The 16,122-nt window shown below is 35.1% G+C and overlaps 2 protein-coding genes across 4 annotated transcripts; both read right to left on the reverse strand.

The window, feature by feature from the left end:
• Nucleotides 1-1,487: 1,487 nt before the first annotated feature.
• On the reverse strand, nucleotides 1,488-8,271 carry LOC140762790 (sphingosine kinase 2-like). 3 transcript variants are annotated; one of them, XM_073100740.1, is made up of 10 exons: nucleotides 7,860-8,271; nucleotides 7,146-7,268; nucleotides 6,894-6,994; nucleotides 6,243-6,315; nucleotides 4,973-5,059; nucleotides 4,750-4,827; nucleotides 4,535-4,605; nucleotides 3,395-3,691; nucleotides 2,828-2,950; nucleotides 1,488-1,816 (listed from the first exon to the last, which is right to left on the reverse strand). In XM_073100740.1, the coding sequence occupies exons 1-10, from the start codon at nucleotides 8,191-8,193 to the stop codon at nucleotides 1,619-1,621; spliced, it is 1,485 nt and encodes a 494-aa protein (XP_072956841.1). In that variant the 5' UTR covers nucleotides 8,194-8,271; the 3' UTR covers nucleotides 1,488-1,618. The 3 variants fall into 3 exon arrangements, with proteins under 3 accessions (XP_072956841.1, XP_072956842.1, XP_072956844.1); XM_073100741.1 differs by lacking the exons at nucleotides 7,146-7,268; nucleotides 7,860-8,271 and adding an exon at nucleotides 5,429-5,492 and having other exon boundaries at nucleotides 6,894-6,962; XM_073100743.1 differs by lacking the exons at nucleotides 6,894-6,994; nucleotides 7,146-7,268; nucleotides 7,860-8,271 and adding an exon at nucleotides 5,429-5,564 and having other exon boundaries at nucleotides 6,243-6,285.
• A 3,467-nt stretch (nucleotides 8,272-11,738) lies between these two features.
• On the reverse strand, nucleotides 11,739-14,740 carry LOC140763086 (uncharacterized). The gene is made up of 4 exons (XM_073101132.1): nucleotides 14,612-14,740; nucleotides 14,457-14,511; nucleotides 12,162-12,319; nucleotides 11,739-12,058 (listed from the first exon to the last, which is right to left on the reverse strand). The coding sequence occupies exons 1-3, from the start codon at nucleotides 14,694-14,696 to the stop codon at nucleotides 12,163-12,165; spliced, it is 297 nt and encodes a 98-aa protein (XP_072957233.1). The 5' UTR covers nucleotides 14,697-14,740; the 3' UTR covers nucleotides 11,739-12,058; nucleotide 12,162.
• Nucleotides 14,741-16,122: the final 1,382 nt, after the last annotated feature.

Raw genomic sequence — 16,122 nt, forward strand, 5'->3', positions numbered from 1 at the left:
TACATGTCATTAAAAGGAGTGGACATTCATTTAATTAACTAATGATCAGGCAAAGACCCTGCAAGAATCGAGGCAACGTGAACGCAGGAAGACTTCGCACGGAGTTTGGTAGAGGGAGCGCCGTCTCTCACTGGGAGGTGACCAGATCCTTGAGCTGCCCTCGTTGTTCTCGTCCAACAGATACCGACAAATATATCCTGCGAGTTCCCTCATACAACTTGCTATGCGGGTTTCATCATGACCCGTTAACTACACATCGACGGTTCAGATCTCATAGGAGCCATAATAGCCAATTTAATGGTAGAATTTTCGTCACACATGGAAACTGAGAATTTTCTTCTCATCACAGTTCACAAACAGCCAGCCAGCAGCCATTTTTGTTTCAAGTAAACTGAGAATTTATCTATGATTATATATATATATATACTAAGATGAAGAGACTAAGTATAACTATGTAAATTTCGATTCAATCCCTCCATGTACTTTCTTTATTGTGTTGCATAACGAGGGTAGTCAGAAATTTTAAAATAATAACAAAAAAAATAGGGGTAGGATTGAAAATAGTGAAAAGACTATTTACACAGTAAGAATGGTGCAAAATACAAAGAACCTACTAAATGATAGAAAGGTATTCGAGATAGTAAATGCACCTCATCTGCATGCTGCCAACGTCATGGGGGCACGTAGAACTCCACCCATCACGCCTTTCACACATTTTTCGCACCGACCCGCTGTTGGTTCTCTAACATGGTTTTATCCTTCCGGCTAATAAGTACGTGACACGTACCTTTTGTAGCGTCAAGTTGATTTTCTCACTCTTGAGTATGGATCAACTCTAAGTACTAAGTTCTCTCGTCGATATGGTGGTCCCCGACCGCGTAGCGGTTAATGACGGCCATTGGATCATCAGTTACAAACCTACTGGTTTTGTTTGGTTTGAACGGCCCAGATCCCGAGTATAGGGGGGGTGCTTTGGGCTGCTACTTCTCACGTGATTTAGACAAACGGACAAAAAGAGCAGCTTAGACAATGGATAAGACCACAGGCTTTGGTAACGTACTGGGAGTCTGGGACGGACGGGTCTCATGTGTTTAAATGACTCGCGGAGGATGCCTGTGTCTGTGTGCATTAATGAGTTAGGAAGGAGTAAAAAGAGTTATCGTAGAGAATCTGGCGAGAGAGAGAGAGAGAGAGAGAGAAGCCCCCACACAGGCACGAAAACTTCCGTTACTGATTACTCTCCCCACTATATATTTTCAACGTTAATTAATCTCTGGAGATTATCTCAATATATAAATGACTATGAGCCAAAACACAGCTAGCTAGATAGATAGATAGATAGATAAAGGACAAGTCCAGTTTCCACTTGCCATGCATGCTGAAAAGAGAAAGCTCGATCATGAACACCAAATCACTTGCTATGAATTTGGTCATGGACAATAATTAAGCATCCCTGAGACTAGCTACCATAAAAGGTAAGCATCAACTTTGGTGTGGACCAATAATGAAGCCGTATATTTCTCTTAATTTCTGCTTTAATGATGTATATATATGTATATACAGAATATCAAAGCTAGAATTAAGGAACTGCCACACGAGCAGATGAAAGAGAAAAGAATCATATAGGAGAGAATATGGTAGCTAAACCCTGGTCCACTGTCATTTGAATGGGAGGGCCATAAGCCATCAGATTCCCTTGCTGGTTGCCACCATGACATCCATCTCCTCTCGCAATCACCTCTCCATCCGAGTCAATGATACCGCCCTTGTTAGTACTCCCTACACGTTGACCCGGCTCTAAGCGAAAAGCTTTCACCTGTAAAATCATAGAGAAAGTTTTAGAGTTTGATGGTTTTCATACACCCTGTTGGGTAGTCTAATATGATAACTAGCTGGCATAAAAATCATAGAATCAGCAAATTGATGCTAAAATTGCCTGTTCTTCTGACTGTTGCCAAAGACTAATTGTACGATCCAATTGATTTTATCTGTCTATATCTCCACTCTACTGAAAGTTTGCGATGCATGTGACTCTTTAGGGCAAATGGTAGCAAACTAGTTGCAATCTGCCATACTGAATCCCCCTCAGCATCTGCTTATGTGACATTTCTCCTCAACTTCACTGTCCAAACTCATAAAAGCATTGTTCTAACTTTGATGCAGGAGATAGTTACACTCTTGGCGCATGTTTTATTTTCATCTGACAGCCTCTAACATTATGAAATTTGTACTCAGTTCTCAATTTCTGACAGATTTTCATCCCATAAAATACAAAGTCATCTCTCCCCGAGACACCAATCATTTTAATAGGCTTCACCCTAACATAGTCTCTTGTAATGAATAACTTTTCTTACATGCTTCTCGTAATGCATTTAACTATACCCACAGTTTGACTTTGATATGACTTTCATGCATTTAGCAGCAAGTTATTCATTAGGAAATTTTTTATTGGTTCACACCTTCAAAGGGTCAAGACCGCTGGAGTTAAACCACAAGCAGAAGCTCAGCTTACGATCTAATTCACAATGAAAGTTTGGATACAACATGATTTGCTATCTTTTACTATGATTTGATTTTCCAATAAGGAAAAAAGAAACCTTCTTCAGTCAACTATACAGACTTAATACTACGACATGCATAATATACACATATACTCTGTGTGTGTGTGTATGAGATGAGAGAGAGAGAGAGAGAGAGAGAGAGAGAGAGCATCTATTTGAGCTTTATAAAGATCCCATGCCATTGCTGCTGACCTTTTTTTTTTTTTTTGATAAAAAGCTGCAGGATAGCTATTAGATGGTCAGACTTCAGAGAAACAACTACGCACCTTGAGATATGTAACATATGGTGATTTGACATAACTCCCATCACTCATCTTTAGCATTAGAGATAAAAGGGCCAACTTTGGACATTCTCTGATTATGACTGCATCTAGGTAGCCATCTGAGAACTGTATCACAGCCATTAAGGATGTTATTGATGAGTAAGGAAATAGAAAGAAGTGAACATTCAAGGGCTTTCCTGGAGTAAATTTTTGGTGCACACAGAAGTATAATCCAGGACATCCTATTTGCTTAATAGGATAAAGCAAATCAATCATCTTCATTCATTAATATAGAGTCATTGATAAAAAATGATAATCCTGCACATATATATAGTTTATTTAAAAGTGGCCATCCTCTTTAGGTTAGGAACTAATCAAAATCCTCTCTTTGCATTCTATAACATTGAGTACTAATTCAGCATTGCTCAAATGAAGAAAGCCTTTTGTTGATTTGATGCAATATTAAAAGATGAATTTTGCATATCGATATAAAGAGAGAGGTGATTGGCAGTGGAAGACAGGTCAGAAACAAAGTAATAGGAAAGCTATTGCAACATAGAAAGAAAATACCTTTGCTTCCGGTGCTAGCTTGGCATCTTCACTGACCCAAGGTACATTATTGATCCACACAGAAATGAAGGGACCATCAAGAGACCTCCATGCTGAACATTCAAATTCAATCAAAGGGCCTTGGTAAGCATGTGATTGAGCTTTTATATTATTTCCTTGACCTTCTTCAGAGAAGGCAGTTTTGCCGTTGGGGCTATCAACTTGCTTTATCGCTTCTCCATATTCTTCATATCCTGGTGCTGGCACAAACTGAACACGCCCACTATATTTTCGCAAGTTCATTACGCGGAGAAGAGACTGGAATTACATAAGAATATAAGCACGTTATATATCTGGTGCAGCTTGTTATAAGTTGTCACTTCATTCATGTTACAACATAATTCAGAATTATTCCACTGTCCAAACAGTGTTCCCTCCATGTATGACACCTCTTCAAACTTCTAATCTATTCAATAAAAATTAAAAAAGACAGCTGGTAATTTTCAGTAATCATGACGAGAAAAATTTATCTGGGTTCTTTCTTAATCCATCAGAATTACACAGAAAATACATGTCAAGAATGATGCGGTAAGGGTGGTTGAAGATACATGAATAAACACTTCTATTGTTGCCTCAGTTGTTAGTCCACCTGCATACTTGACGATAACGTGCAAGTAATATCAAGGAATCCTATGTTAAAAGGCAAAGGGAAAAACTGACAATGCAGTTGATGGATATTTGTGGCAAGTTAGTCAAAATTATTAAGTGGTATTTGTCAAGTAAACTACCCAACATTGATCATCTTTGTTAGCTTGGAACAAGCGAATGCAGAGGTGCACTAACTCAAGTTGAGGGAAGATGAGAACTATTATATTTTTGAGACTTGAGAATTGGCAAAGTATGAAACAAATACTTTATTCACGAGGTTCTGTCGCTAAATTTTGCACAAACAGAGATGTGCACTATATAATACTTGCAACATTAGTACATTACAAAGTTGGAAAATCAAGATACAAGAATATAGTTTATTAGTTCGTCATCAGATTGAAAAAAGAAAAATTACGATACAAATCCTACTTAATTACTCATGTTTGCCATGAAACAAAACAGAGAAAAGATACAAACAAATGTAATGCATATCCTTATAACAGATAAACATACATAAAAGTCCAGGCGAATACTTCCCATCCATCTATATCTCTCTGACTCAATATCAATATCAGCGACCAAACCTGCAGTTTGCAAATGGCCATTAAATATATAAGTAGATAAATTTTACATACTCTTAAAACTGAATGGTGAGTACACTAGTTCTAGATGATATCATTCATATATATCATTTGGTTCGACTTTGCCCCTGCATGTAGTTGCCATACCCCAAGTAAGCATTAAGACACTGAAAAACTTTGTCTCTCCTTGGACAACAGAAGCAACATCGAGTGGCCGTCTGTGACCTGTATGCAGGAAAGAAATTGCTTTCTCAATATATATATTTCATCAGCATATAATAAACCAATTGACTCAACATGAACAATTTTCAGTTTTCACAAGTTGTCATTTAGAATAAACCAGAAATAGCTTAAAGAAGAAAAATATGACCTCTGATAATTGAAAATGCAGCATTGGATACCGAGTAGATATTGCCAATTGAATCCAGAAGTGATTTTGCCATGCCATTTCCTGTACCTGCATTAGATATACTACATCAGCAACCAGTATGCCATATTATTTATACCAACAGCAGAAGGACTACATTCCAACAACACAAGTTATGCGTAAATCAGCATTGTAATAAATTGAACGGCATGAGGATTAAAAAAAGCAAACAGAAACCATAATCAAATACTAACTGAAACATAAAATCAGGAATTTTACCAGAAAATACTGTTTTCAGAAGACAAGGCACATTCCATTTCCTTCATTGTTCTTGACAGCAATACATTATTTAAGAGAATGAATGTTCTTTCAATGATTTAATTTAATGGCTTCCTATTAATCTTTACTTCAAGCAACTACAAATTTTCTCCCATTTATATTGGATAAGTTTCTCCTAACCTGTGTAACAAAGAATCATGCACTGAAGCTGCAATACTGTCAGTTGCTTCATCATTCAACCATGCTGCATGGACATCAGGTCCCTCAGGAGATCAAACAAGTAAACCAAGATGTGATCAAGGTACTAGGAGTTTAACTGAAACTTACAAGGTGGAAGAGTCTTAGTACTATCCAGAGTTACAAATCATCCTACCTTACATTTGGCAAGGAATTTATCCATGAAAGATAACCAAAAGATGTACATCAAATTCTTAAAATCAGTATACATCAAGATAATTTTATGCATCACAAACAAAATATTAAACTTCTTTTTTCTGTACAAGAATTAAACGAACTTTTGAAGGGTCTCCTCAAATGTAGTGAGCTAAGAAGGCAAAATCAGGTCTATCTAGGAATGGAAACAAATCAGCTATAAGCCACATAAGTCACTAATCATAAGTTCATAACTAACTGCATTAGTAAATGCATTGATTTCATGAATTTGGATAGCAGAACAACTTGAAGTGTTCATCTTTTCATTTATACTGGACCAAGATTAGGTAGCATCAAATATAAAGATACGAGGAAATCAACTCTTGAACTTAAGACAGAAAATGGAAGGTCCAAATGAAAAGGTTCTGGATGGTTTTAACCTGATTTGTATACACAGGACCTCAAATTACTATGAGCAACCAAAGTACAATGGCTCAATATTTGTGGCAAATATTTTAACCATAAGTTCTTGTTTACAAGTAACTTAAAGTGTAGTATCATCCAACAGTGCACTAGACTAAAAGAGTAGAATAGATATTAACAGCTTATAAATATTTCATACCAGCTGGAATAATCCCTAGTGGCACTTTTATTGCTGTGACCCAATCTCCTCTTCGCAGCAAACCATTAACTACCTATAGGGTAATTGTCGCAAAAGTAAATTACAGAGGAAAAGGACAGGCAAAAAATTAATCTAAACCACAGAATTATATGCACATGACTAATGACAAGCATAGATACTCATGATTCTCAATGAGCCAAACAACTGGGCAATGACGCTCAAGTCCTATCCCTTAGTATAAAGTTTGAACTTAATCAATCTGGTGTTCAAAGATCCAGTCAAGCTTGAGCTGGCTGAGCACTAGATACTCATGAACAGGTGGAATTGCAACTCCATGGAGATATATATAATATTGAGTACTTTTAATATCAGCAAGTTGCAGAACAAATTTAATCAATTGATGCTGTCTCTTTCTTCGCTAGTATTTGGCAGCCTTCTAAATATACGCAATATAGTTTCTCTTTTATTTATTTATACTCAGGAAATATTTTATCAAATGAACGTCCATATAAGATATTAATTGAAGGAGCATTCAATAGTTCTTTTTTTTTCTGTTCTAACAAAGTCAACTTCCACAATCCATCCAAACAGACCCCAAAACATGGCAAGATTTCACTGCATGTTGTGAAATATGCATAATAAACTACTAACCTCCACGAGAATACCATCACCACTGATGCACACTATCCCGTCATACTTTATAACATCCATTGAATAGGCAATTTCTTGAGCATGTAGCTGATACTCTGTTTCTGAAAGAAGGTTCAATATAAAGAACATCAATCTCTCTTTTTGTTTTTCTTTTTTCCACAACAAAGTCAGAAAAGTAGAGAGAGAGAGAGAGAGAGAGAGAGAGAGAGAGAGAGAGAGAGAGAGAGAGAGAGTTGTTGGGAGCTCACCAACCTTGTATGGTAAAGAGTACACCCGCAGCTTCCAAGAGGGGCTTGATTTCAGTTTTGAAAATCTTACGTGCACACCTCTTACCACCAAATGGATTTACAATAATAAATAATCGTTTTGGGCGATCTGTGATGGAAGAAGAGATAAATTATTTCTTAGCTCATAATGGGATGGTTGGAAAAGAATGAATTGTTACTTCAATCACCTAAATAAGCCACAACATGAAGAAGGAATATCTTTCTTATTTAGGATTACAGGATCATAGCAGCTCAAAAAGAAACGAAGAATCATATGATTCTTCTGTAATTGCAAAAGAAAGCATGATTTCTGAGTTCTGCTTCAAGATTAATAAAAATGTTAGAAATATCTTAAGAAGAGAATAAGTAGTGCGATTAGCAAGTATTTACACCACAAATTAACCAAAGAGACAGGCTAATCTCCAAAGATCATCGTAAAGGACATATGTAAATAAAATAGGAGACGCCTTGACTAATCCAGTATATACCAAATTCACTTTATCTGTCACAAGCAATGTTCATATACCAAAAGATTTCAAAACAACCAATATAAACAAGAACAGATTATGAAAATCAATTAATTTGAAGGGTTCTCTTTAGCAAAGAGAAAATTGATCTTTCCTACCTGTCGTTATCGGATTTGTCCAACATGGAAAAAAAAACTTTTCTTTTGAACACCAAACACGTGAAATATAAATACCTAGAAAATTGATGCAATCTTTCAATCTCTCGCTCCACCGAATTGCCGAATCCTCCGTGCTCATCTCGAATACGTAATCCTTCCTCACGCTCTTCCCTCCTCCACCCCCTCCGCCGCATGAGACACCCTTGGTGTCCACTTGAAACGCCTTAACGGTTAATCTCCTTCCTTCCACCTCGATCCCCAACACCTCGGGCTCCAACGCCAAGCACCGCACTCCATCCTCGCCACGCCACCTCAACTCGCCGTCCGCCGCCAAACTCGCCTCCGCCGGTGACCCGTTAACATGAACCATTTCCGTCAGGCTTGGGCTCTGCGTCTCCTCTTTCTCCATTCCCAAATAGCTGCGAGATCGGGGGAGAGCTCAAAGTTTAAATAATGGAAGGAGGTGAGGAAAGGCCGAAAGGCAAGAGAGAGAGATGGTATTTTAACTTGTCCAGTTGCGCGCATATAAATTTTGTGTGTGACAACCTCTGCGTCTAAGCTTGACGACTGTTGGATGGCGACGTGGACGGTGGATACACTACCCGCATAGAAGCATAGTTGATCAATCATTATAAGTAATTCCATGTTTTATTTTAGTGTAGCTATTAAGCAACGCAAGATTTTTATCTAGAAATTATATCAGAGAGAAGCTAGAATTTGATAGTATTAAGCACTTGGTTGGCGTACATAACTTGAATAGCAAGTGGATTAGCAACAATATCGAATTCCTTTCTCTCCGGTACGGATCGTGCCGACCATCGCTCGCTGATAGCCGTGGCACTTGTCGACCGTGCCGTAAGAAGAGAGAAAAAAAAAGAAATCGCCGTCGCCACTCGCTGATCGTCATCATTGTTGCTCGAGCACGTCGGGTACCTTAGTCTGAGGGAGAAGGGATTTGGATTCGTAATTTAAATTTTAATCGGTCTCTTTTTCAATCTCTCTCTCAATTTCTTTCTCACTCTCTCTCGGTCTCTCCTTCTCCCTCGAGCTAGGGCACCCGGTGACGACGACGACGACGATCAACAATGGGTAGCTTGACAATGAGATCGACGGCGAGCGACGAAACTATTAAAAATAATTCCTTGTGCTATGTGCTGATATGCTCCGTGTTAATCAGCATGACCATCTATAGTGAGAATTATGATAAAAAAATTTTAACAAGAGGACTCCGATTACAACAAGTTGGACGCTTTAATTTCGCTAGCTGCTAGCCGCCTATATTATTGGGAATTATGGGTCCATTCCTTAAAAGTCTTCATATCTATTTTCTTTTGCCATTTAATATACTTGTTTGCACCAATGATGCGATTCTGCTAATTAATAAACTTATACACCTTACTATAATATAGGAAGTTTTTAGGACCACGAAAGAGACGAAATCATCTGGAACATATATGCCGTCACGCATTCAAAAGTATTGAACCAAAGGAATAAGGATAAACTCATTGTTGTATTGCTTCTTCTTCTTTTTTTAAATATTTATGCTGCTATACTGAATTCGGCACTTCCTAAATAGTAGGGAAAATTGGAGACTGTAGATAAATCCTTCCTAATAAGAAAGTCTTTGTTTAATCTTGGAAAATATTGAAAAAGATTAAACAGTTCCCAGAGAAAAGAACAAATTTCAAGGAGGCCATCGATAGAGTGGGGTGGGGGTCAAGAAAATAAAAAGAATTTCTAGGTAGAAGATATGGCGATATGCTGAGGTCGACCGTGACGTATGAAAAGGATCAAAACAGCCATTATGTCCTCATCAAGGTCAAGGTATCCCACTGCTCTTGATTGGATCGTTATCTACTTTATGCGGTACAAACGGATCTAAGAGCATCTCTAATGTTTGCTACAGGCTCCAAATATGGAGCCAAAAATAAAGTATGAGCCCGATGCATTATATTATAATAATAATATAATATATATTGTTATATTAGTTATTTTAAATTATTTAATAGATCATCTTAGCGTTATTATTTTTTATTAAAAAATATATGGTTAGAAAATTCTCATCGAGATCTTTAAAATAAGATTAATATTCAATAGTTTTAGAAGTAATTTTAAATTACTAATTTTTTAATTAAACGTATCGAAATTATATTACACGAAATAAACATCGAAATAAGCATTACATGTCATTAACTAAAAATATCAAAATTACATTACCTAAAATAAGCAGAAATTAACCAAACATAATAAAAATAATAGATGTTTAATATTTTGGTAAGTTATCCACCTTCTCTTTTTTGACTGTGTCCACCTTCTTGATGAACCTCCGACTTAAAAATGAATATTGCTTCTTCTACAAATTTATTGTTTATAAATTTTAATATAATTTTTATTTGATGTATTTCATTTTTAATGTATTTTATGTTTGATGTATTTTATATCTAATGTATTTTAATTTTTAATATTTACATTAGGGATAATTTTGAGTAATTATAATTTAGGATACATAATTTATTAGACTCATTTTTATAAATAATAAAAAATTTAAATTTAAATTAACTCAAAAATAATTTAATATTAGACTCATTTTTATAAATAATAAAAAAATTAAAATTAAAATTAACTCAAAAGTAATTTAATATTAGACTCATTTTAAAGGTCTCGATGAGACCTTTCCAATGGTATTATTTTTGTTAAAAACCGATTAGTAAAACTAATTATATACTTAGCTTAACTAACTAAATTATTTAACAAAGGATACAAATGAAGTTAAAATTATTAAATATAACACTTATCGGGCAATTTTGGTATTTTCAAAAAATTGATGTGACAAATGGAGCCCGGCTCTATTTTCATGGTGGGGCTCCAAATTTGGAGCCCCACTATTCATGGCTCCAAATTTGGAATCCTATATAGAGCCCGGTTAGAGCTCCATCGGGCTCCAAATTTGGAGTTTTAGAGTCCGGTTGGAGATGCTCTAACAAAGATCGCAGCATAAACTGCAGTATAAGTAAGAAGCGGCTAAAAACTCACATTAAAGTGATCGAGCAATTTACTGTTTGTAAATTAAAGTTTGAAAAAAAAGAAAAGAGTAAAGTGAGTTAGGTAATGCTTCGCGTAGATACTTCAAACACACCTTGAATTCTCCTTTTCCCATCCTTTTCAAAACAAGAAAAAAACGTGGAGTTTTTCGATGAGATTAGACTTTTTATTTTTATCGAAATAAATTATTATTTAAATTTATTAACAAATAAATTTTAATTTACTGTAACCTTAACAAAATTACTAAATTTATTAGTAGTTTTTAAAATGCTACTCAGTTCAGTATTTTTATTGTTAGATAATTTATTTTCTTAATTACTGAAAGATTAAAATAAAAATAATTACATACATAAAACGTTGATTAGTTTAGCATTTGAAAACCAGACAAAAAAAAACTAAATTAATTAATATTTTTATTTAAAAATAGAATACTAATGAATTTAACGTTTTTATTAAAACTAGGGACTTGATAATAAATTTGAGGAGTAGTATATTTTAATAAAAGTAAATTAGAAAAAGACTAGTCCGTGGAAAACTTGAAAACAAGGGGGGTATTCTTACGTTAATCCAAAAGAAATTGAGGGCCAGGAGAATCAGCCATCATATGTTGGGCTGGTCTCTCTTTTTTCTTTTCACACAAGGCAAAACCGCCGTGGTTTATTAAAACTTACATAACATTGAAACCATCACCTGTGTGACCAAACAGTAGGGCTAGTTTTGGACTCAGATATCTTCTACAAGAATCGATCAGTTGAAAAAATAAATAGATAAATATATATATATATATATATTTTTTAAAACGCCAACACAAGGCATGTGCAGCAATCAGAAACTCTGAAGACAGATTCTCTTGACGGACCAGCTCAGGAGCTCAAGCCATAAATAGCCAGATCTAATGTAGGAGACAAATAATGACAAGAATGAAGAGTTCTGTAATGTTAACTAATCCATGCAAGTGAGTACATATCCATCTGTAGTGCACTTTCAAATTAATAACAAATTACAAGTTAATAACAAATTGTTAATCTCCTAATGATTACATCGTACTCAATTAAAGCATCTCAACAAAATAAGAGAGCCAAGTAACATCCTTGGCCATAAACGACTCCTTTCTATTAGCACTTCTTTTCTATTAGCACTTCCTTGGTCAGATGGCTAATCCAGAGTCATCTGGGTGTCTTAACACTCTTAACTACCAATCCAATAACTGGGCCAGAGAAAAACAAGTCAACCTGACAATGGGTTCAAAGCAGACCATTATTTATAGCATATGCAAGAGAAAGCCACATTGTTCATCTAGTGAAGGTAGTAAGACAGAGGTAAAGATATGCGCACCTCAATCATACAATGACTTAGCTGACTGAACTCTGACGATCTTGTTTTTAGATTTTGAGATCTTCACCTCGGACTTTTCACCGATGGAGATAGCTCTGGCAACAGCCTTTTGCTTTCTGATGTTTTTTGATCTTTTTGCTGGTGCCTTCTTGATTTTTCTGGTTCCAAGAATTAGAATAGTTACCACAATTAGAAAGAAAGGGGGATAAACACTTTTATTAATGAAGTGGAATCTTACAATGCATTTTTTGAACACTTATCCAAAGAAAGCTGAATGAAAAGAAATTATATTTTACTCCTTTGTGGTTAGACCTACATTCACTTCACCCTCTATAGTTTTATTTGTGTTACTTTATTGGTTTACCCCCTTATGGTTATATTCAAATTGAAACCAATATTTTTTCATCATATTTGACCAATCTATGAATCGAATTTAAAGATATTCATTAAAGACAAAATTATAGATAATTAAATAAGCTTTCTAACGCATCTAAAATAATACCGATCAAATTTCAAATAACAAAGATACAATAAAAACATGTGTTCAATACATTAATTATATTGTTGTCATTTAAAATCTGATTAGTATTATTTTAAATGCATTGGAAAGTTTATCCAATTATCTATGACTTTATCTCTAACTAGTATCTTCAATTTCGACTAATAAATTGGTTGAGTAAAAAAATACATTTTCAGTTTAAATATAACCATAAAAGGGTGAAGTGACAATGTAAAATTATAGAAGGGTGAAATGAATTTAGGCCTAACCATAAATGGTAATTTTCCCCCCATATACAAAAGAAAAAGATTTATTAGTTAATAAATATACCATCAAATGGGCCAGCTGACAAATCAAAAGGAAAAAATATATTATTGCTTGCGAAACTAATTTGCAGCATTAATGACAGTAACAAGATATATTATCATTAGGCTTTACTAAATATATATATTACAACTTACAACTATTTCTTACTAATAAAAGAAACAAAATAAATTGTTGTGGAATCAATATGGTCCTTGTAAATATAATATAGAGATATATAGACAGGCAAAACTAAGTTAACAGCAGAAATGATAGTATACCATTGAGATATAATGAACGGAAAAATATATCTTTGCAAAACTAATTTGCAGCAGAAATGATAGTAACAAGATATATATCATTAGGCTTCAGCTTTACTAAATTTGTATTAAGTTACATCGATTTCTTACTAATAAAAGAAACAAAATATACTGTTATGGAATCACTGTCGTCCTTGTAAATATACCATAGAGATATATAGACAGGCCATTTTGTCAGGACTGTTGGGAAACAAACAGTATTATTGCTTCATCTTAATTTTATGAATCCTAGGATTTTTGTAATATAAGAAAGGACATATTGATGTAGCTCAAATAAATAATTGACAGACGAGTTTACCAGAGGAGAGAGAGGAGGGGCAGGGCAACTACCAAGTCTTTGGCTAGCATCAGATGACTAACTCTTAGTTTGAGTCATGTTTAGTTAGGTTCAAGTCTATTTGTTAATCTTTTTAACCTTCACTATGTATTTCACGCATTTCTGAAACATTAAAAGGTAAGACCTCTTTTGACCTATTGAATTGAAACTTGAGTTTCTTATAGAGCTCCAGTCCACCCCTTACTAAATAATTGATGGAGATCTCTCCTAACTACTGACTACCGTATGATTTATCATTTCAAGAATTGAAGAACTACAGAAGATCTCTTCTCCTTCCCTTCCTATGCTATTGTATAGATTGATTGGGGCTTAAGACAAATACACAGTATCGCCATAAATCAAAACTTAAAATGTGTTTTAAAATAAAAGATTGACAGAAATTTTGGTTTCACATCATTTGTGCGGCTCTGAAATCTAGAAAACCCCTCTCATGAGATCTGATTCTTAAAAAATTGTATTCCTTTTGAACCTCAGATTAGAACCTATACCTACCGAAGCTTGCTAATAAACCATCTTCCATGCTTCCCATACAGTAAGGTCATTAATCACAAACCCATAACTCACTTTCATACTTTTAACGCCGATAGCAAGATATACTAAACATGTCGAATTCCAACACAATCGACAATATGAACTTTAGTCCAACAAAAGCTAAATGTTGCTTTACTAAACTCAAGCTTTGATGTTCAAAAAGGATATATGAATTCAGATGATGGATTACCAATTTCCAGTAATCACGGTAAATTAGTCCACTTAAACTATGAATTTTCTAAAGCCCACAAACTTAAGTGAATCACAAACAAAATATGGAGAAAAGAGCTTTTAAAATAAGGCACCTGTTGAGATGATTGAGTGCCGAGTTCGTCGATTTATCTTCCAATATCTCCATTGCTGCAGCAAAATCCAGAAAAAAAAAAAAGATTACACCCATCTAAAATAAAATAAAAAACGAAAAGAAAAGAGAGTAAAAGAGTATCTAATAGCTTCATACGTTGAGGAGAATCAACCGATACGCCCTCGGAGATGTCCATGGAGACGGCCCCGTTATTCCTCTTCTTGTTCCTGTTCTTCGCCATGGCTAAGCTTAGGGTTACCCCTTTTCGCGGCGAGAGAAAGGAGAGAATATTATATAGCTTCGTAATGCCACTTTTGAGGGCCTACTGGGCCTCAATTAATAATAGCCCAATAAGTTGGTACCTTGTGATAGTAGATCCATTAACCCGCTAAGCGTTCTGCATCCGACCCGACTTATCTGGTTCTGAATTCTGATTCGTTACCCGAAATTGGATCCAACCAAAGGTGACATACTGACATGACCCTTTTAACCAGAACCTGAACAGAAACGACAGTTTGCTTTCCACTTAATATATATAAATTTGGTATAAGCCTTTACTATCTATGCATAAGATTAAGGTAGAAATAATTGGAGCCTCCTAAGCTAGCTAAGTAATGTGCTGGATAAGGAGTTTTTTTTTTTTTTAAAATTCTTTTCTCTTTTTCTTGATAAAAGATAAAAAAATCCTATTTCGTTGAGCTATTAAGCAGAAACTTCAATTACAATTAGAACATAAAAACTTTTATTAGGTTCGTAGTCCAAAATTAATTCCAGCATATTCCCTTACCAGTGTAGACAATCACAGCTATTAGCAAAAGGAACAACAAAATTAGGGCATACCACCAAACCAAAAAAAAAAAAAAAAAAGAACATCAAAGTTGTTTGTCCACCTTCATCCATCACGCAGTACCATAATAAAAGCAACTTAATCAACATCAAGTTAAAGTCCAAATGAAAAACTAAACAAGTATCCAGTGTAAAGGATGCTTCCAAATTAATCTAGAATCTCTACGTCCCCTTATTGAACCATCTTCTTTGCTTTCTTTGCCGCTTCCTCTCCGTTTGAAGTTTTAACCATCTGAAGCTCAAAACTGAGCATATAAGCATACCAACTCAGCAGTCATCAGGATTGCTTCTACGTTAATTCTCTCTCGCTTGCAACTTATAAGTAAAGGCACCTCTAGATGCCTTTTTTGGATCCGCACTCAGTACTCACCAAACTATTACGTGAATCATACCTGGGATAATTTCTTCTTAATGATGGCACTTTAGACTTGTATTACTGGAAAGGAAGTTTTTGGTATGAATGGCCATGGATTAAGTCCCTTCCTTTAATCATTATTGCATTTGATTAAGTAAATGGAGTATTTGGAAATCGGCCAGATGAACTCTGAAGGCTGTATCCTGTTCTGCTTATAGACATCTGATCAGGAGATCATCTCCTGCCGCTCCCATCCAACGAATGGCTCACACTGCTCAACTGGATATACAAAGTACCACAAAGTTTCAAGAAATTAACAAAAACACCCTCTTTACGCAGTACGCCTGACGTCGGTTTCAATGGAAGACGTAATTTTTGCATTCTCCAGGGCTTTTATTAAAAATATATATATATACACAGATAAAGCTTGAGAAGAATTTTATTTTAGAGAAGAAAAAAAAAAAAA

Source organism: Typha angustifolia, chromosome 7 (assembly GCF_048772165.1).
Source record: "Typha angustifolia cultivar Huaian chromosome 7, ASM4877216v1, whole genome shotgun sequence".
Lineage (NCBI taxonomy): Eukaryota > Viridiplantae > Streptophyta > Magnoliopsida > Poales > Typhaceae > Typha > Typha angustifolia.

Excerpts from the sequence above, each read along its gene's own strand:
- LOC140763086 (XM_073101132.1), bottom strand. The coding sequence starts at position 14,696 with ATGGCGAAGAACAGGAACAAGAAGAGGAATAACGGGGCCGTCTCCATG. Across the intron at positions 14,512-14,611 it reads ATCGGTTGATTCTCCTCAAC|CAATGGAGATATTGGAAGAT; the intron begins GTATGAAGCTAT and ends ATTTTGCTGCAG. Across the intron at positions 12,320-14,456 it reads GCACTCAATCATCTCAACAG|AAAAATCAAGAAGGCACCAG; the intron begins GTGCCTTATTTT and ends TCTTGGAACCAG.
- LOC140762790 (XM_073100740.1), bottom strand. The coding sequence starts at position 8,193 with ATGGAGAAAGAGGAGACGCAGAGCCCAAGCCTGACGGAAATGGTTCAT. Across the intron at positions 4,606-4,749 it reads TGTCTTAATGCTTACTTGGG|GTTTGGTCGCTGATATTGAT; the intron begins GTATGGCAACTA and ends TGCAAACTGCAG. Across the intron at positions 2,951-3,394 it reads AGCTAGCACCGGAAGCAAAG|TTCTCAGATGGCTACCTAGA; the intron begins GTATTTTCTTTC and ends GCTGTGATACAG.